The sequence below is a fragment of the Rhea americana genome, unplaced genomic scaffold, assembly GCF_003343005.1.
Source record: "Rhea americana isolate MKP2758 unplaced genomic scaffold, rheAme1 scaffold_2, whole genome shotgun sequence".
In the NCBI taxonomy this organism is placed as follows: domain Eukaryota; kingdom Metazoa; phylum Chordata; class Aves; order Rheiformes; family Rheidae; genus Rhea; species Rhea americana.
The window spans coordinates 3,812,203-3,834,220 of record NW_028186149.1 but is presented as its reverse complement, the minus strand read 5'-3'; the positions used below and the strand labels follow the sequence as shown (position 1 = coordinate 3,834,220).

Below are 22,018 nucleotides of genomic sequence, written 5' to 3'. Positions count from 1 at the left end.
TGGGTTTAAATAGTAAAGACAGTGAAAACCCTAAAATACATTTCTACTTAATTAAAAAGGCTTAAAAATGCATTTCCTTCACAGAAAAAAAAAAAGTAACACAGCATAACAATACAAAAAAAAACTTTAAAATTCAATTTACTTTCAAAAATAAAAGTAGTCCTAGCTATACGTATCTGTGGTATGCTTGCATTGAGTAGCCTCACAACAAATTTTTAAGAAGTCAGGAAYGGAGAATTTTTACCTCAAGATGACTCATGTGCTAGTCAGAATAGCTTAATGCAGACTCTAAAAACATAAAAGTATGCCTAATCACTGGAGAGTCATTAAAGCCAAAGTGCAAAAAACCACAGGGGGAGGAGAGGGAGGATGACAACACATCAAAAAACAATCCACATATTAGTTTTGTAACTCACACTAGCCTGCAATGATCTCTACAAAATTTCATGCACATCTACTGCATCAAACTCAAATACATCATCCATATTTAGTATTTTCTGTAGAATTACTCGTAGCTCCTTCAGCCACTCACTGTTTCCTCATCGAATGGTAAGAAACCAAAGTCTCCTTTAGCAGAGCAACATCCACCACTCTGCTAAAAATTCACCTGCTTCTAAAGAAGCTGCTGAGAAGGAAACAACTCACCATTCAGGGCATCCCAAAAAAGGAAAACCCCCAAAACAAGAAGATTCTGTTCAAGTATTATCAAATTTTTACAGTGCATGCTCTTAGTGAAGTGACAACTTAGGAACAACAGAGAAGATGTCATATATCTTGAGGAATCTACTGGAGAAATTAGAGGTCCAACCATCTTTCAGGCTCTCTCAGGGAAATCACCATCGCAATCTCCATCGCAGATGTTTATGAATTCATTTTATCCTAAAGTAGCTTTCAATAGCAAATCAAAGTTGCTAGAGACTACTCAGTTTCTTACTGGAGCTGTTCACATGCAGGCCTGGGTTCCCTTCTGGTAACTACATTTATTCAATTCCCCGTTCAGCTACCTCTCCTGCTGTAGAAAGCCTGGTTTTTGGACCTATTTGTTTACTAAAGAAACTATTCTAACAGAATACACATTTTCAAGAAGTTTTTTTCTTTTAAAGGAAAACCCATTCTTACAGTAATTCTGATTATTTAGTAACAAAGAAATAAATGCTGAAGTGGGTGAATGAAATTTAGTATGTTACTACACATCAGAAGTTGTAATTGTATAACCCTTCTCCCACAGTAAATGCAAGGTAACATGAATTATCTTAAGTCTTTAGCTGCAGCAAGGCTACACTGCAGTTATTTACTATGAACAACTGGTAACTGTTGTTTAGCTCATCTGCAATAATGTGGTCTTGCATCCAACCCTTAAATCACTCCCCAGACCTTAGCACATCCAAATTGATTTCAAAGCCATGTTTTCCTCAAGCACTTTGTACTGCACTGTTGCCCTAAACAAGCAAACCACTAACAAGACTTGCAATCAGATCAGACTAATTTGACCCCAAATCATTTCCGCACATTTCCTTCTCATTCTATCTAAGCTCTGTAACACTTTGAAGTCCTGAATTCTTCCCCCACTAAATGCTCCTTATCATTGGTGTCACTGCAAAACTAACATCTACGGCAGAATGGTCCACATTAGATCCTGCACTAGTATCATCAATAAAAACATCAACTAAGTTATAACCAGAGAATCCTTGTTCTGTCTTATGTCATACTCTTCCACCCTACTAAACTGGGTAATCCTATGCATGTACTAAGGAGAACAGATCAGTGACATAGCATTTTGCAAAATGCTCTTTTCCAGCAAAACAAGACTATACTGAGTTATCATAATCAGATGGCAAAAACTGTGTTGAGGAAAAAGCATCTGCTTCATGAGAACATAGATCTAACGCTACAGCAGGAACTTATTCCCCTTCAAAAAAATCATTATCCTACGCAATTATTCTACTTTGCATTTTATAAGAGGTTACCAGCACACCCTTGAGATACTTAAATTCATTACATTTGCATAAAAAGGTTCACACTTTTCTACAGAAAACAGAAGACTTTAAAATGAACTAAAACAAGAAGAGGAAGGGAGAGAAAGTGGCTACATCATAGAAGTCAGAAGTTTGGGAATAGCAGACTGTGAAGTACCTCACTAGTATTTTACAGGTGTTTTTCATATTTACGTAAACAAACTGATATGCACACTACTGCCTCTGTCATTCTAGTTCCTTGTGTGTTCAAGAACCTCAGCAGAAGAAGCTAGTCTGCACATGAATAGAATCAGTAACAGCCCACTATCAGTAAACAATAGTAAATCAAATGACCTTAGAGAAATCAGAAATGTCAGAGGCCTGTAACTCCAACCACATCCAGCAAATGGCAGTGATCATTATAGGTACAGCTCTAATATGGAAGGGAAAAAAATGCAGTCTAAAAAAATATTTTATAAAAGAATGAAGATTTTTGTTTTAAAGTCATCTTCCCCTGCTGCAAAATGGATACATACATCCTTCTGTTTCTAATGCCCACTACCCAGGGTTTGTTAAAACTACACAGAAGCCAAACTACATTAAAACACATGCAATGAACTATTAGGACTGACTGCCTGTGGGAACAACTTTAACCTGCCGGCTAGGCTTTCACATCACAGAATACATTTAGGTGCCAGGTTAAGCTGCAGCAAACCACAAAGTGAACTTAATGTCATGGGGCAGACATTACTGATACATCTAAACACATCATAACTTAAAATCTATCCATTTCAATGTGTGCACCAAAGAAAGGTGTTTTTTATTCTTTTTTTGTTTGTTTATTTTACAAGCAACTGTCAACAGATCAGGTGTCACCATTTCCTACAAACAGAAAAAGAAACTTTCTCACAAGCACTTTAACTACTTCTCTGCTGAGCAAGGAATAAAACTCTTGTTCAAAGATGCCATGTTTTCAGAATTCCAGGAAACTAGATTTTCCAACAGCAGTAAAGATGTATACTTCTGTGATTGCAAAGAAGCTATGGCCACAAAAAGGATTATATCTATCAGTATCATGGAATAACATCACATTTGTGCCATTTTGTTCAAATTTTATCAGCATCTCTACCTATTCATTGTGGAAAAAAAAATACTGTTACAGAAATTGTTTGTTGCCCCAAAATAAGAAAAAAATAGATTAGGAAAAAAAATTTTTTCAATAACAAAAATATTTAACTCTTTTCAAAGGTTTTGTGATGTCTGAGCCTTCTGTGTATGTTCACATCATACTTCTTATTGCTCTCAGCAACCATGAAAGCTAGAAACTTAAACAACTATGCGAACTAAATTATCACATATTCCCATGACTCCAGGAAGCAAGACTTCAAGAAAAGTCACCAAATATCATGGCATTCGTGAAGGAAAAACACCACCCACTACATGGGCTGCTAACATTAAGCTTTCATAATTTCACTGTGAAACCACAATAAAGTTTGCCCTGTTTCACATTCTCCTAGAAACCTGAATTTCAACCAAGTTTGATCAAGCTCAGTTTGACCTAGCTGTAGGCCAATTCACAACCTGTTATCTAATCTTATTAAATTTTAGACACTGAAGTAATATCACGTGACAGACCTTCTTTATATTGAACTTTTGTGTTTGATTAAGCCSTTACAGGAAACCAATCCTATGCAATATGAAATCTGAACTGAGGGAAACTCTGCACAGACTCCTCTGAAAGTAAACTACATCTTGTAAACACAAGCTTCTGCATCAAAATGGAGACTCTAGGCCTCACCAACAGATTATGAATCACCTTGTCTTCCCTGAGAACATTCTCTCATATATTTGCCCTGTGCAAGGCTAATGCATTGTGCTTCCTGCAGACCAATGGAAACTGTGGTGAAAACAGGCAAAAAGTTTGCTACAATGAAGCACTGCACTTCCCACTGATCTATTAATTCTGTTAATCCAGTCTCTACACCTATTTCACAACTCTAGGGTCCCACAAATTATATTTATCCTGTAAAACTAGGAATTGTCACACTGTTTCTGTTTTAGAGTCAGAACTTGATCATAACAAGCATGTTTATGACAAAGATGTATCGTGTATAACATACAAAAATTGGTTCCCAGTAAGCTACCAGGAAGAAGAGAGTCACAGTACTGCTGGGCTCTGCTCTCGTTAAAAGTGTTGGTTCTTACGCTATGGAACCTGACGAAGASCTTTTAACTCCAGTTTGCGTATTCAGCACGCACTCGGGTATCCTTACACAATACTGTATTAGCTATAACTAAAGAGTGAAGTATCCAAGGCCACACAGGACATCTATAGTATAACAGCCCTGCTAGTTTGGCTGCAGCAGGGATTTGAAGCCTCTATGGGGCAGAGGACCAGCCACTATACCCAGTTCGGTCATTTTTAACCCTCCATTAGGTGTTCATACAGCTTTAACTGCTGATTTTCAAGTGTCTCTCCTTTTACAGGTATACTGCAACAGATTTAACGCTTTTCTATGTTCTTAGTACAGTAGCACCTTTTTTGTGGCTTTCACTTAACACAATAAGGAAAATAAGCTTATTTTAAGGGCAGCTCCATAACTGTTTGCTCTGGACATGTGAGTGTACGTRTATACAAAAATACATACACAAACTAAYGTTTATGCACCTTTYTCCCAAAAGCTTACTTCTTCATGTGACAAACCAGTCTAGAGTCTATCAAACTTATAATTTGTGCTTTAATAGAAAAGCCTAAAAACATACCGGACTCTTTCCAGGCTCTCAAGTAATACTGTAATATAGTTAAATAAAAACAAAGCCTAAACACTTAATTTCCTGAGAGACCAGGAAAAAAAAATTAGGCTGCTGTTCCAGTTTCTTGACTAAATAATAGGTATTTTGGTATCTGTTACAGTTCTTATGAATATCTTCAATTTAAAGGCGTAATTTTGAATAAACCTAACAAGCAACACATTTCTTCATAAGAAAGCACCTATTTCACTTCATAGTTTGTAGTAYAATTTTGTCACTCAATGTCAAAGTTTGCTCCCAAGAAATACCAAAATAAAATTAAGAATTCACTTGCTATTTGGTTCCTTAGTGTTTAAAAAACACTCACATACACCATACCACTTAGCTTGGAGAATATCTTGCTGCACCATCATCATTTTTATAAAACATACAACTTTTTTTCCTTTGAGACTGCTGCTATTGTCTCCTGATACCATAACACAACTCCTTTCTGGACTAAAATGAAAAGAGTCCTTCTCCTTAGCCTGTCCAGACACTGAAGTTTYAGTGAAATATTGCATTTGATTGATACACCATAACAACTTCTTGACATTCAGCCCCAATGTAGTTAACCAAGAATTTACAAGGTGCCCAAACCAGAAGTGATGTACATTCAAATGTACTCATGGTGCCTCTCCTCACACTTCACACAGCAGGTGTCTGCACAATGGCCTCTCTCCTGCTTCAGGTCCCCATCTGCTCAGCAGACATTTCTATCTGCTGATCCACAAATCTGCTTCCCACAGCACACATGTGGGTTAAGTGAGGCGCATACTGTACTGGTGCACYGTAGCACAAGTGAACCTTCCAGTGGAGCTACTCACTCCATGGAGCTCTGGCAAACCACGTTCTCCTTTCAGTGCAATGGCCTCTCCAAACTACCTGGCCACTCACATCCAGAACAAACCGCTCTCACATGATCTAACACATTCAAGTACCTGCTCTCTTTCACAGGATTTTAAGTGGTCTCACATGTTGGGCTTTTGAAAAATCCAAGGAGTCTGTCATCTTTTCCACAGAAAAAGTGGATGGCATCATCCTCACTTACTCCCCCCTGCACCACCCTGATTCATACTACCTTACAACAGTCTTACGGTGTGCTCTAAGGCTCTGCAGATCAAACTATGACAACAGACCCTCAGCAAGCAAGCCGACAAAGCACGTCAAAACAGAGTCGCCACAAAACGTCGTATCGTATCAAGGCTGTGCTGATACCGTAAAACTGGAAAGTGTTTGCTTTTTTTTTTTTTTGTCTTATTGCTATGTTTATCATGACAAGGTCATTTGTAATTGTTTGCGGTGACAGTTGCATGTCTTAACATATCAGACTCATTTTTTGGAATACTCATTTTTATTCTTATCATTCCGTATACTTTATTATTTTTCTGTGCTATCTCTCACAACATTCATGYGGCCCAATCCTGAACCAACTGATATATCACAGGTTCTACTGACATAAATACAATTCATAAGGAATAAGCAAAAATATTGCTTCCTTTATTGTGGTCTATTGACAATGTTAGTTTTAGGCACCTGATTAAGGTCTTAAGATCTCCCTACGTATTCAACAGAGAGAAAAGCACCTAACTTAAGTGATCCATATTCCCTTTTGAGAATCCTAATATAATAATAGCAATTAGTTGCTGAAAGTCTGAATAATTCCAAAAAACTCTAGCACAATAAACGTAATTCAGTGAATCACAGACATATTCTGTAACCAGAAAGACAGATCAAGATTATTCTACAGTATCATTTATAATTTAGGAATAATTGCAAAGTTTTGACCCACACAGAGTAACAAGAATGAATACACACACACACACACACACACACACACACACAGTCTCCTTTGTAATACCTTTCTCCTCATTGCTTGTCCAGGTGTTAAACAGATCCCTCACATCTGAGTTTCAGAACAGTATTTCTGTTGCAGTCCTCCTTGTTTCTACGCAATAAAATCTAAATGACTTTGTTTTCTTTTGCCATTTAACCTCTGAAGAAGGGTCTCACACTAGCTACAATTCTCTTACAATCACTTTACTGCCTCTTTTGAATGAACTTCTGGTTCAATTTTTTTGTACATTTTGTACAATTTGTACAAAAATTTTTGTACAGTTTTTGTACACTTTGAACTGCTGTGCTTTATTCACTCTGATTTAATGTAACATGAAACAGATTTGGTTCTCACTTTTCTTGAAAGGTGTCAATCATAAATTAGTAATTCCTGAATTAGAGGCATCACATGAATAGCTTCACCTTAATCACAGTACGCAGTTTTTCATCATTTTCCCTTTTTTGTGAGTTGCAGTACCATTATACAAGCTATTGTATTACACATAGTCACAGCTTGTTTAAYCAGAGCACATTCATCAATATTCTGGAAAGGATGTCTGGAAGAGGAGTAAGTTCACATTTATTTTGTGTTTTTACCCACACATTTCTTGTCTGAACTGAATTCACACATCATGAACAGATGTGYAGAACATCAGTGGAGCAGAAGCAAGACCACTGATCAGGAGCTCAGACTTGTTTTATGAACAATAGTGTGAAGGGACTAGTATGTTACTGAAATTTTCTTAATAAAGCACTCCCAGACAATGTGCTTTGGTAGCAGTATATTATCATTCCAGAGTACATTCAAAAGATCTCACAGGATTTTCTCTTAGTTCTTTTAAAGCATGTTTGGTGCAGAACATGACTCTACTGGGAGGATTACTAATCCAGCATGCCTTGCTGTTTGTACTATGTACTAAAAACAATCATGTTTATCTCTTACCTCCTACTTAGCACATTCTGACAGTTGTAAGCCTCAGAGCTACACATTTAAAATAGTAATATATCAACATCTTCAAGCAAGAACAGTAATTTCAAATAAGAAATTCAGACTAGAGAACTACCATGAAAAGAGCTGAACATATGGTCCAAAGAGGACTAACAAAAAAAAAAAAGACTGCCAAGAAATTATAAAGAAAGTTAAATCATTCCTCAAACTAGAATCATCAGTTGTTTTGGAAGCACAAGAATGAATACACTCAATATTACTTTTAAAGAGATGCATTATTCTGAAGCTAGTGAACAGAGGTAAGTATCTTAAATGAAGTAAGATCGCCTAATGATGTCACTCACTCATTAGAGGTAACATTTGGTTTCAGGAATACTCTTACAGTGATACCAACAAGTTGGCTCAAAGCTAATATTCATTTTCTAACACTATCATCAAGTATTAAGATGGAAATGTATTGCAGACTGAAAATTGTATTTTATCTTTTCTGAAAGACATCACATCTGAAACCGTAAAAATTGTTGTTAAAAAGAACTGGAGAAGTAACTAAAATTAAGAGCCACACACAACTCTTACCTTCCCGTGCCTCCAGATGCTTCAGGAAGGCAGATTAATGTCCACATTTGACAGAACAGAAAGGAGTCATAGATAGAAATGCAGGGGTAATTAAAATTCGGCGTAGCCAGTCTGTGGGAAACTTCTGCATTTGTTTTTGTTCCAAACAAAAAAAAAAATTTTTATACATTATGTTATGCAGAACATTTCAAAGCAGTTTAGAAATATTTTAGAATGTAGAAATTGAGATGTTTTTGCAAAATTGTTCAAAGATTACAGAATTATAATTCCATTTTATTTTTACATTATAACACTCCATACTTTGTAACATAAAGTGGGATGCAATATAAATCAGAAAAAATACTGAAATTTCTCTCCTTTTTTACAGAAGTTGTTTCCTCTTTGCTGTATAGAAATAGTTACTTGAGATAATTTGATCTAAAAGTAGTAAGATGCCTCAATTAATTTTACACATCAGTTACTCCTAATTATACACTCTATTGATATGCCATGGAACTTAAAATYATAAATAAAATCCTACACAGCCCTTTTAATTTTTGGATTAAGACTTTTTCAAGATACAGATCTTACATCCAGTATTTGACACTAGAATTTTTATCACTTACTAAAAACATTTAATTAGGCTTTTCCTAACAAAAGTATTTTAACTCCTCCCTCCCAAGAACTTCTGATGAAGAGATTTCACATATATATTTGTGATATTTACCTCCACTACCTGGAATCATAAGCCAAATTTTAATGTTATTGAACTACATCATGTCTTTTCACAAGTCTCTTGTTAGACTGTAGCTCAATGAAACACTAAAATCTCGCTTTAGAGTTCCACATGCTGGAGCAAAAAAGTGTTATGTCCACACATTATGACATACAAATCTTATAAAATTCATTACTTAAATTTCTTCAAATTTTGTGCCTGCAGAAGTTTGTCAGTTGGTTTTATGCCACATCTATATTGAATCAAATAGTTTGCATAAAAGTGAAATTAAAAAAAAAAATCACAGTACTAGCATAAATTCTGTACTGCAAATGGCCTAGATAAATATACTAAATGTCACTATAACCCATGTCTGATCCATATCAGATCTGTACTACATCTGTACCTACTACTCACTAATACCACGTGATTCACAACAATAAGAAAAATTGCAGAACTATAGATTCAGATATCAGTTTCACTGAAGAGCTAGGGAACTCTGTCCTTTGCACTATAAGTTCTTAGGACAAGAAGAAATACAGTGGAGAAGTAGCAATGTGTGTGTGTGTGTGTGTGTATGTGTATATACATATAAAGCTTACTCTTTTTTATGGTGTTGTTTTATAACTGCACAAAGGCAGAAGAAAACTATGGGATGCTATGTGAAACCAACACTTTTTGGACAGCAAGGTCAAAAAAACCTCAGAGAGGCTCACTTACTCTCTGTAAAGCACTTAACAGAAAATTACGTGAACGAAGGAAAAGAGTGGCAAAAGGCAATGTTTCTTTGCTCCCAGAAACCTGTTTCTTCCATTAGCACCTTATTAATGCCAGGCAGGTGTTTCCCAATGCAATGCTTGGCATTAGCAAGTCATTATGAAGAGAAACAATGAAGAGTCACATTTCCAACAGCCAAGAAATCATAATGATGTACATGAAAAGGCAAAGAGGAAGAACACATTCTACTGTAATTTACCCCCCCCAACACACACACACACACACACACTTTTTGTGGTTACTTTGCAGAACAACCCCTTTCCCTGAAATAAAAAGCCTCCAACAGAAGCTCTATATAATAAGAGCAACAAAATTAAATAAGGATCTGACAATAATGTTCATTAGACAAATTGYCATTCTCTGAACACATCCTACCTACTCCTTGAAATGGTCTTAATCAGGTTAATGTTAAATACTGATGGCCAGAATGCAGCACTGAGGCACAAGCCAATGTCAGTTCCTGGGGTTCCCAGGCTGTTTCCACAGCTTTTCTATCTCAAGACATAAAGCTTTAAAAAGCTCCTGTGTAGTGAGGAATATACCCCATTCCTCTGAGCAATCTAGCACCATAAACATATGGTTATTAGCATTTTCTATAATTTGGCTGAAGGACAGATGTGAATATCCATGTGCCCTTGCTCCTACTTTATTAATCCATGTATTAGGTTATTCCCCAGGTTATTATTGATTAAAATAAACATTGTAATCCCTAAGGAACAAGGCACAGAACCTTCACTGAATCTGGCATTGAACAGATTGTTTGCCTCAAAGAGCCTGCAAACTAAATAGAARAGGATAGAGAACAGACAAAAATCTGGTTCCCACTTTTAAAAAGCATGCCAAAAATATAGCACTAGGACTCCTTTTTTTTGGTATAGGAAACCAACAGCATACAAGTGAGTTGAGTTTCTTATAAAAAAGAGAGATTCTTACAGATTATTTACCTTACCCCCCCCCAAAAAAAAATCACCATTCAAAGCCTTCTATGATTAGTCTATAACACTTCCAATTTATGAGAATAACCCTAATTTATGAGAACTACACAGTTCTCAGTTCTGGTCTGTTACTCTGATCATGCAGTCATTAGGAGTTGCCTAATATACAGTTACAGTGCAGATTACAGTCCTGCAAGCTGGACACTAGTGCACATGAGCAGATGGAAGCTCCTTGCCTAACCACGTTTTTGTAACCAAACATGACAGCTGCATCATATACTTTCTGTAGTTGACTAAGATACTTCCCTATGAAGTCTGCAAGGGTTTCAACATAACGTAAACTTTTTTCCCCTCTTAAAAGAGAAGTAAACTTTCTACTGCTAGTCATTTTGCTAGTAAGGTTACTTACTGTGTGCACCATGAAATTGCTCAGATCTTTTCCGTTCTGATAACTTCAGAAGTTAATTGGAATATAAAAATAAAATRCAGTGCAAGAGGAAGTATAATATAAAAATCAGGAGAGAAAAAACCCACCTGTTTCAGAYAGTTTTAATAAGATCTCTATAATTGTTACCCAAACTCAATGTCAGGTGAACAGCTAAACAGTATTCTTGTAAAGTGCGCCACTATGTGGTTTACTGGCATTTCCACAAAAGTAATCATCTGCTTCACAGCTCCAGAGTAATCTCTTCATTTTCTCTAAAGTTATAATGAATGAGTGCTTATACCTTCCCAGTTATTGGGAGAGAATTCTTGTACTGGAAGTGTCCTAGATGTGTGGAAAAAAAAATATATATATATATATATATGCAATGTACTTCTCCACAGGTACATACAGTAAACTAAAGCCAAGGCCAAAATTGCTAACAGCAGTCTTCCTTCATACTTTTATTTATTAGTAATCTCAGTATTCCACTAGCATCTTTCTTCCGAATTTAAAAGTTACTGAGGAGGATTCACCTTACTGGCTTGAGGAGAAGAGGAAAAGAACATATCTTAAAAATATGTGACGGACACAGACACACACCATACCTACTTCTGGCTGAATGGCAAGTTGAAGAAGTCTGTTCACAGACATTTTCAAACTTAAAAGTACCGTGAAACTTCAGAGCACTGAGAGAGAGGTAACAAGTTTATTATCAAAATAAGGCATGTATGTTAGCAACAAGCCGCTGTGACAGCAAATACCAATTCTGAAATAAAAAGTGAAATTCAGTACAACCATCATGGAAAAAGTCCAATCACTTTCCAAAATTCACCAGAAAAAAACACTGTTCAAGAAAAATTTTACACAAAAATCATGACATTGATTAAGATTACTGTTGTAGTTCTTGCTTCTGCATAGGCAGAACATCTCCAAGTTCTTCTTACTTCATCTAGTGTTATAATTATTTAATTACTTTACAAAAACGATTTCATTAGAATTCAAAGTCTAGTCTAAATCAGAAAGTACATAATCATTTTAATAAATGAATAGGATGTTTGTAGTACTTACAATATTGTACATAGCAGTTACTGGAATGCGGGAGAGAAACTGACAATGTGGCAAAACACTGAACAAATCAGAATATTTCTTTATAAGCACATATACTTAAGTTCAGTTACAGGCCTACATCCAAACAAACAAGCATTAAGATCTCACCTGTTGCACCAGACAAGCTACAACATTTGTGTTTCCAGTTCTGGGGCCAGATGAACAAGAGAGCAGACAGTGAAAGAAATACAGTCTCTGGAAGTAAATGGCTGCTGGTATGCTGTTCAGAGGTACTGAAAAAGATACTGTCRCTCCTACCTTCCTACATGACTTCCTCTAGAGGCAACAAAGGAGGGCTAGGCTTTAAAAAGGACTGTTGTACATATTGCTGCTTTAAAAGCCTCCTTCATTATGTATGGTTTATCTTTACTGTCAAGATTAAACAATACTAAAAGTCATTCTATTATTTAATACACTATTAAAGTATTAAACTTCAGAAAAGCACAGCTGTTCTGGAAAAAAAAGAAGAAAAAAAAAACAGGGAAGCATGTCAAAGGAGACCCAATGTACCTCAAGTAGTTAAAAGTAGTAAAATGGTTTTATTCCAGGAGAATGAAGGCATGGGATACAGAACCTCAAAAAGGAAGACTAGCTATAGAATCACACTGTTCCTGATTGTTGTACAATTGTGACAATCTTATTTCAGGACTGTAAAGACACCGTATCTTAAGCAATATTTGTAAATTCCAAAGTCTTTTACATACCAATTCAGAATCTGTTAAAAACAGGGTCTCTTCATAGGACATTCACTATTAGAGCCAGAAAAATATTTAGATTAACTTCCTGTCAGAGTACTGCAGTGCAGTCCCAGGAGTAAGCTCTTCTTAAATTGCCTACTCCACTCTTCGTGGAGTAAGAACAGAACCCTTTATATCTAAATCCCAAATTACTGGAAACAAAGGTATAATTTTTCTCCTCAGCAATGCATTAATTGCATGAAGTCTTCCTAAAAGAAAGGTCATTGGACAAAACTTACGTTTAATGAATTTTTAGTATAATAGTTATGAGCACATTTTGTATAACTAGAACCTCTAAATTGAAGTTAACAGTGGTTGTCTCATGTCCTGAATCCCTTTCTACACATATAATCTTATTTCAGATAAGAGTAAACATGACCCTATGGCATTCTTTATCCTATTTCTAACTTCATTATTCTTATTATTCTTATTACAGCAACATTTCCATCTTCCATTTAAAAGGTTAGGTAAACTCAAAATACTAACCAGGCAATATACATACAGACAAAATGGACTATTTAACAAGTCTTTTGTTTTGGTAATGCAGCAATATGTCCAGCAGAGGGTGACAGAGACTACGAATTCCTTTAGACAAATACTTGATTTAACAAACAAACAAAAAAATACAGTTAAGGAAAAGGTACCTATTATTGCCACTAAAATTTGAATAAGCTTTATTACTGAGGAGCCATTTTCACTGTTAAGTGTCAATGTAGACAACTTCCTCAGAGAAACACTCAGATGCACCAGATGGTAGAATACATAAATCTGTTGGTTCTATAATTATTATATCCTTCAGCTACATCGCCATTCGCTATAGACTAGTTAATCACTATTAAATATAAGAGTTTTGTACTTTCTAGGCAAGTGAAATACGCAATCTCCAGTCCAAGGAGACTGCCAATGTCTGTCACTGGTTTCACCAGAGAGTTTGCACTGGTATGACCACACATGTAACTAGGTTGTCCATATGATTCATCCCTATTTTGAAAGATGATAAGCATCTGTAATATGAGGCTGATCATTTGCCAAACTGTCAGATTTATGAAAAATAATCTTTTCATTAGAATTATACTACTTCCTTAAAACAAGTGGTACAAGGACTGAACAACACATAACCTACTATTCTCCCTTTGCCTAAAATAAGTTCAAAGATCTTTACAAACAGCTCATGTGAAGAGTTACATTTGTGGACTACAGCAAGATGCTATCTATAGACACTAAGGATAAACCACAGACATTTTATCATTAGATAACATATTTGAATTATTATGTTCATCTCTGTTTTAATTAAAAGAAAAAAAAAGCTGGCACACACATGGGAGGAAACTATTTCTGGAAACTTATATATCTGGACCACAAGGCTATCTTTACAATTTTGGAGCTTTCGTATTTTATAGACATTCCCCAGGTGCTTTTTGAGAGATGAAAGTCTTATCTTATTTAAATATATAAGAGACATTAAACAAAACACTCCTTCATAGCTTGCAGAGGAAAGCTATAAAATGTTGACCCCATGAACACAGTTCACACAAAAATGATGCGTTTAGGAGGTGGTTGAGCTTTTTTCTAAAAGCAGCAACAATATAGTCACTTTTGTTCCAGATTCCATATGTATTTCAAATAAAGAATCAAACTTCCATAACTTATTCTCTTATATACTTTATTGTAAGAGACTTACTCATTCCTAATACTAAATCTCACCATCAATGACTTCTAGAGAAGCTGTAACATAACTTCCCCCCCAACCCTCCATAACCCAAACTGCAAAATCACATACTTGAAGAGACTACTACACCCTTCATTCAGGTAAAGCTCGTATCTATAGAGAGCCATACCTATCTTGTAACGTTCTTGAAGAAACCTACAGCTAGCTACCGAGAGAAACAACAACAAGGCACGAACTTCTCAGTCAGAATGAAGCAGAAGAGGACTGTGAACCACACACTTACAGTACTGACCAAATACATATAAACAACAAATGTTTCTGCAGCTTCTCCCCTCAGATCACCCTGCAGCTTTATTCTTTTTTTTCCTGGAATCTCTCATCAGGAGACTTCAGCCACAATACTGTCTTAATACAGTAATACACAAAACAGTAATCAAGACCAGCAATATTAACTAGTTTTCAATGACAGGCTAATGTTATACCTCTGACTTATGTCCTAGCAAAGTTACTAGAAAGTTAATCTTCATTTACTCTTTAGCAAGTAACAGTCACCACTAAACAAATCAACAATCACACTTCAGTATGTAATCACAACCTAGTATGTAGTAAGGACAGATCTTACCAATGTTTGTAACAAAAAGTACAACAAGGAATCACTTTGCCACATACATAGTAACACCATAGAGCAATTGCACTTAAGGTAGTTAAGGTAGTAGTAAGTRAATTCATAAGTATGCTCAGCTCAGATTGAATGTTACTGAACGAAAGCAAATTGTTGCATCTAAATAAACCCATATGAACATCACCAGCTGGAGATTCTGCTTAAAAAGATACACTTGGATAGCTAGAAAACATGAGGAAGGGTGCTAATGACTTCCCTTGTTACCAACTGGAAAGGCCAGAAGTTGAAGCACGACCTGTGTATCCCTGAAAACTTGACTTTGCAACTAACTTGTCTTAGTCATGGTAATCTCTTGACAGCAGGAGATAATCATATGTAAACACTTCAAGAGAACATTGTAATCAGTTAAGTTACTCCAGACTTGCTGCAAGACGAAACAGAAGCTGATCCCAAACCTTCTCAGACCACTTAAGCGGAAATTCACGAATTTTTAAAAAACACTTAAAGAAAGATGCATAATAAAACATTAACAAGAAGCCACCTGACAAAAAAAAAAAAAAAAAGTAGTTGCTTCCATCTTCTTTAAATTTCACCAGCTTTCCTCTACACAATCCTTATGAGAACACACTTTTGAGAACTTCCAATATTTTTTGTTTAAAAAAAGTCATGAATCTAGGAAAATAATGTATTAAGTCAAGAAATATAAACTACTTCAGCTACTGCAGGAAAACAAGCAGTCCACAGGGCAGGGGGAGAAAGGGGAGGGGGAACACGTCACCACTACACAACTCTTCATGTGGTCCTCTAAGCACAAAGCTTTCTTCTGTCTTACGCTGCACTCATGATTCAGTTGTGTCCAGCTGTAAAGAGGTGAAAGGAATAGATCCTGCCACTATTATTCATAATGAGCAGTACTCTCCAATGTCACAGTTAATTATAATGAAAGAACTTGCCCTAGATTAGTAACTATCGAGGATCACAACACAGTAGCAGTTGATGTTCCAAAACTCTAATTCCCTGTAACAGAAGTCCTATTAACACAGGCCAAGTTCAAAATTTGGTCCACTCTGTGCCAGATCTATAAATAAAACTTCCTTTCATATATTCTGTGAAGAAGCTAATTAGTTGATCTCTTCATGGCTAACACCCCTGTTACAGTTTAAGCTTGAGAATTTAAATGTCACTATCATCCAAAGGCCAAAAAATACAGTGCAACATAGACATGAACCTTAAAACACTTGCATAACTTTCAAGCACAGTAATTTTTGGCAAGAATTTTTCATACCTTTCAGCTACATTCTGAACCAGTTTCTTACAATCYAAACAGCTTTTGTAAGAGGATAGGACTTTACTTCTACACTGAAAATAAACAACACCTAAAAGCAGCTGTGCTTCTTCAATCTATTTGTAAGAGTCAAACAGTGGAATAAGGCTGTTTCTACCTACCTTATCATCATATATATTACACAAACACTAGATGAGCTTGTTTGCTAACATATTATAGTCAGAAACCTATACATATTTTTCACTATATGATATTTATATCTGTTCAGAAAGCAATCCACAATCAAAAACTAATGGATGATGATTACATTCGTCTTTGCTATGCTAGAGAGAGGAGCCCAGTTCCCTCACTTGAGAGCTACTAACAGAAAGTTCAGAAGGAACAGAAGAAAGACTGGATGGGCAATTTCTATTTCTTCACAAGAAGCAAAGAATCAAACACATTCTTGCTATCAAATCTTACGAAATTCTGCAGGCCCAGGTGACAAGATGTACCTACCGCTAGCACTGACTTCTTGAGGCTCAACCACCACATACGCAACTAGCAGTAACACAATTAGGACTGAAGTAAGTGCAAACTAATAAAACATATACCTGCATGAAAGAGGAGAAAGAGATAGGATAGATACATAACATAATGAAAGAGAAGAAGTATCAGCTATGACATTTTCTTAAACAGTATTTTTTCCACTACTATAGCTTAGGCTATATGCTTAATAACATATGTAGTAACTCAAGTTCTCCTCTTTCTAGTTAAAGCAACACAATTCAGTATTTTGTAGAAAGTATAGTTTAAGGTACAGTAAGTTCAGTAAAAATAATGGTAAATTACATGGTAAACTACATACTGTATCATGATATAATTATAATGCAGTTAATGTGCTCTGACTGAATTGTCATACTGAATCACTGTCCTCTGTATTTTTCCCCAAAGACAGGTAAAGGTAAATACAAAGACATATTCATGCAAAAGCAATCTGAAAATATTCTAATGGAATCAGAATCTTTCCAGAAGTTGAAAACAGTAAGAGGGCCTTACTAGTAAAATTAATTAAAAAAAAAAAGGCAGCAGCAGCTGGATTAGAAACACAGAAGTCGGTTTAAAATAAACTTCCTCAGGCAAATAAAAATAAACCCACATTTACACATATGTATACAAAAAATTACACTCCATTTAGGACATATTCCCTAAGGCTCAAATATAACGCGAGATAGGCAGAGGCACGACTTTACCTGTAGTGAAGTTTGATCACGAACTGAGTTTCTTTATGCTGTGGACTTGCACAACAAAAGATTTAAGCATTTATGAACTGAACCTCTCATGTTTTGCACGGTAAATCACTTAAAGACATATATATCAGAACTAAATAACTGTATTAACCTTCACATGTTTGCACAATATTTTTTTTTTCTTTTTCTAATCCTACAATGTTTAGGTTATGGTCTAAATCACCGAAGAAAGGATTCAGCATTATGCAGTTTCTTTGCTGTAACTTATCTGATCTCATCTGCCAAACCACACATTCTGTCCTACTAGTACCTTAAAATCAAATATGAATTCTATAAATGTTTTTTCTTGACAACAGACTATCTTCAGGTTATTTATATGCAGCTTTGGAAAGTAGTATTCTATACAAGTAATCTGTGATTTTCAAAACTCAGAACAATATTCCTATCAGGCTGCAGAACACCATCTCTGCTTTCTACCCCAGTGCTCCAATATAAATGTATCAGCATACAGGGTTTATGGGTATATTACTGGGAAAATGTAACAGCTGGTATACTGAACTTATTTTTCAGTTTTCTGAGTCATAGATCAGAGCTGTAACTAAAACAAACTTCTGTCCCTTTCTGAATCAGTTTGAGATYAAAGGAACCTTTAAAGAATAGGCAACCTCACACAGGTCTATCATCTACAAAAACTCAAAGCTATGGCTTTGCTTGAATTGCAAAGAAACACAGAACAGAAATATACATGGCATTGTCCAGATGTGCAAAAGTAACAGGAATCCTGACATAAGGAAGAAAAAGTCATATTCATAAGAGATTTCCTCTGGCAAGCCAAGAATTTAAACTGAATTTGACCTTTCACTATCYGGGTTCATGAGTCACATCTGACCCACTCTGCTGCTTCTGTCAACAGACACAGGGAAACAGCCAAGCATCAAATGCCACTTGCTAATAATTTATTTTATACACATATTCACTGATCTTACTTTATCAAAGTTACAAATAAACATTCTTTCAAACATGGTAGCTTTTTGCTAAAGAYTGCTACCATGTTGCAGAAAGAACAGTGCATTTATTCTTTACAAAAAGACTTTAGACAGCAGACTGCATGAAGTCAAACTAGCATCTGCTGAACCCTTGAAAAATAACCATTCAGCCCTGTATTTGCTAAAATAACATCACTGCTGAGTAAACAGACAGCCAAGACAGACTTGAATCTTACAAATGGTAGACAGGCCAATCAGAAGAGATACACTTACATAAGTTAAAAAACAATCAAAATAAACACATAATTCAATAAACCATTATGCTACAAACTGTAAAAAAATAATATAAAATAAAATAAAAAAATAAATCCTCCTCTCTAAAGACTGAACAAAGAAAGATTATATTTCTTTTTTAAACTTATGGTCTTTCTGCTCTGATTCTTTCATAGGCCTCTTTCACAGAAAGCTCACTGCAAGTCACCTTAATCACGGCTAAAATATCTTCTATATCMAGTCTTTCAGCATTCCAGAGTCTCCTTTTGGTCTTTTGGTAGGCAGATAGGTTAGTTAAGAAATAAACTCCATAGTAATAGAAGTTGGCATTTTTCACATCTTCTGGAGAAAAGAAATTAACAGCATTTCACAGGCAACATTGTATCAGCCTGTGTATATAAARTAAATAGGACAGGGTCCACCAGCAGTCTTGCTAAAGATAGTGACCTTACCTTGCACTGCCCTGCCACACAGATTGAAGTTCCATTTTGGTCACACGGTGTTCCATCTATCACTTTTTCTGCTTGTCTCACATAGAATCGGTAGCCTATTGCACGGCAATTCAGCTCACACTTCTGACTTCCCTTCACTGAAGAAAAAGACAAGAATCCCCATTACAGAGACTACAGCAGTAGTTTTAAAAATGAAATGTACATTAAATTAACAGTGAGATTTGATAGAAAAGAAAAACAGACAAAATGAATATAAATGTATCAAACATACTTAGTAAGAAAGCAATTCTAAGGTAAGCATTCCAACATACCTCGTAAAAATTCACAGTATCTTTTTTTAAATGACAGATGTCTTCGTAAATGATACATATTTAATTTTAGAAAAATCTTTCCAAATTTGGTCTCTTCACAGCATGATACACACTGTAATAGGTTACAACACCACATTTTGTAACTCTTCCTACAAAGAGTCAGCACAATTTCACAGTAATCAGAAGAATGTGCACGAAATTAGGCTCACATATGGAAATGAAGATTCTCATAAAAGGACTTCAAACCTTAATCTTAAATGTATGGATTTTTAAAACTGCTTACAGACTTTTAGAGTGATAGGAATAATCTGATTATGAAATTGCTCTAATTATTTAGCCTGATACTATATACAGACTAGCTCCTCTGACCAAGTTTCTTCTATAGGCTCGTAAGTTTTTCTCCCGTTCCTTCAGATAGCCTGAAYGTAATACAGACAGAAGACAACAGAGGAAAATACAATCCTCTGTTGCTGCTGTATCAGGCAGCAAGTAGATAGTCCACTTCTGAAATAGTTTTGGCCATATCTCCTCTTTCACAGAATGCTTGAGGGTGGAAGGGACCGCTGGAGATCTCTAGTCCAACTCCCCTGCTCAAGCAGGGTCACCTAGAGCTTGTTAGACAGGGTTGCATCTGGGGAGGGGTTGAATATCTCCAGAGAAGGAGACTCCACAACCTCTCTCGGTAACTTGTTCCAGTGCTCTGTCACTCTCACAGGGAAGAAATTCCCCCTCACATTCAAGTGGAACTTCCTGTGGTTCCGTTTTTGCCCGTTGCCTCTTGTCCTTCCACCTGGGACAACTGAAAAGAGTTTAGCCACATCCCTTTCTCATGTCTCTGCTAGAAGCACAAAGGGCAGGGACAAATACTCATTTTTGCTAGCAAAATATTTCTTAAGACACAAAGTTAAATAAAAAAATCCACAATTATTTCCTACAGAAGTCATTTAGAAATGAAGTCCTAGAATTACATACGCTAGTTAAACAAAATTCTTTGCTAGGACAATGACAAACAAAGCAAAAAGGACAATTAATATTAAGCAGAAAAGATTAAGCATCTTTGAAAAATCTGTGATAAACAGTGCTCACATTTACTTCATTTTAAGTAATCAGCTTATCATCATACACTGAATTCTTCTAAAACCTGTCACCAACTCTCCAATCATCCAATTCTACTGTTAAGAAACAAAGCTTGAAAACCCTTTCTGACAGAAGTTAAAAAAAAAAAAAAAACACACATTTAAGCCATTCTGTAAATAATCCTTCATTTATCAAAGTTTCCACTCTAACATAAGGTATTTTACTGCAGTTTCAGTAATATACTGAATAAACTCAGGAAAGCTAGTGTATCATCTGAAGATGAGAATTATCAGACATTGTAGATACCAGCACTATAATCCATAGGCACCTATTTCTCAGCATTTCAGAGTAATCAGATCACAACTTGGCCTTCCCAAAGAGAGGGTAAAATATTAATGCTTCAAGTACATGTCACTCATCTTAGGGTACTATAATTCATTTCACAGGAAGGATTCAAGAAACACAAGACTTATCCTACAAAAAGAATTAGAAATATTTGGAATAAATGAACATGTAAATTAAGGGCAATTTACTTACCAAACTACTGAATAATCTACAATTTTATACAGTATTATAGATTACCCAGAACTATTTAAACGTAAAACTCCAGTGAGAACTGAATTACCTGGGTAACTGGTACTAGTAATTGTATTTTGATTTTGAGGCCAATCTTTTTGTATCTCTTACTGAGGGAAGAATAATCAAGTGTTTTAAGAACAAAAAAGTCGCATTTTATTTGAATATACACACACACACACACACACACACAAATACTAGGATTTTAAATACAGAAAACTCGAAGTAACTAGAAAAGACAGAACAGAAATAAACAGCATTCCTACAGTCAAGTTTCTTACTTCCTAGCTCAAATTTTCCAAGATACAGCAAAGTCTGGTCCACTTTCTTCTGATCTAGGAAGATTCTCACTGCATCTCTGTGGCTTGGACACATTCCTTGAGGTCTCTAGAAGCTTCCCTCTGTGACCACGCTCAGCTGTCCTCCAAGTAGTAACCTCCTACTCTCTTAAAGGGGTTCTGACCAACCATAAAGAAACAAAGCATGTCTGTGAGGAAAGCAGCAATCCGCAGATACAGACTATCACAAATATAACGCTGTAACTTCAGCGTGTTTATAAATTCAGCGTGKTTGTAAATTGCTGATAGCTTTTACTGTGGCATGGCTCTACAGTGACCTGTACACGAGTTAACAGTCTCCACCAGACTGTCCACAYCAGAAATGTTGCCTCTACTGGTGCCAGGCTTTGTCAGAGAGTGACCTAGCAAAGAAAATGTACTAAGTTTTATTCTTAGGAATAGTTCCTCCCTTATATGGTG

At 35.8% G+C, this 22,018-nt stretch overlaps 1 protein-coding gene across 1 annotated transcript in view; it reads right to left on the bottom strand.

Annotated features, from left to right (window-relative positions):
* The window catches only part of THSD4 (thrombospondin type 1 domain containing 4), a 359,658-nt gene that overhangs the window by 214,600 nt on the left and 123,040 nt on the right, over positions 1-22,018 (bottom strand). The window contains exon 6 of the mRNA XM_085303323.1: positions 19,297-19,433. Coding sequence (XP_085159449.1) covers positions 19,297-19,433 — 137 coding nt within the window. The remainder of the gene's footprint in view (positions 1-19,296; positions 19,434-22,018) is intronic.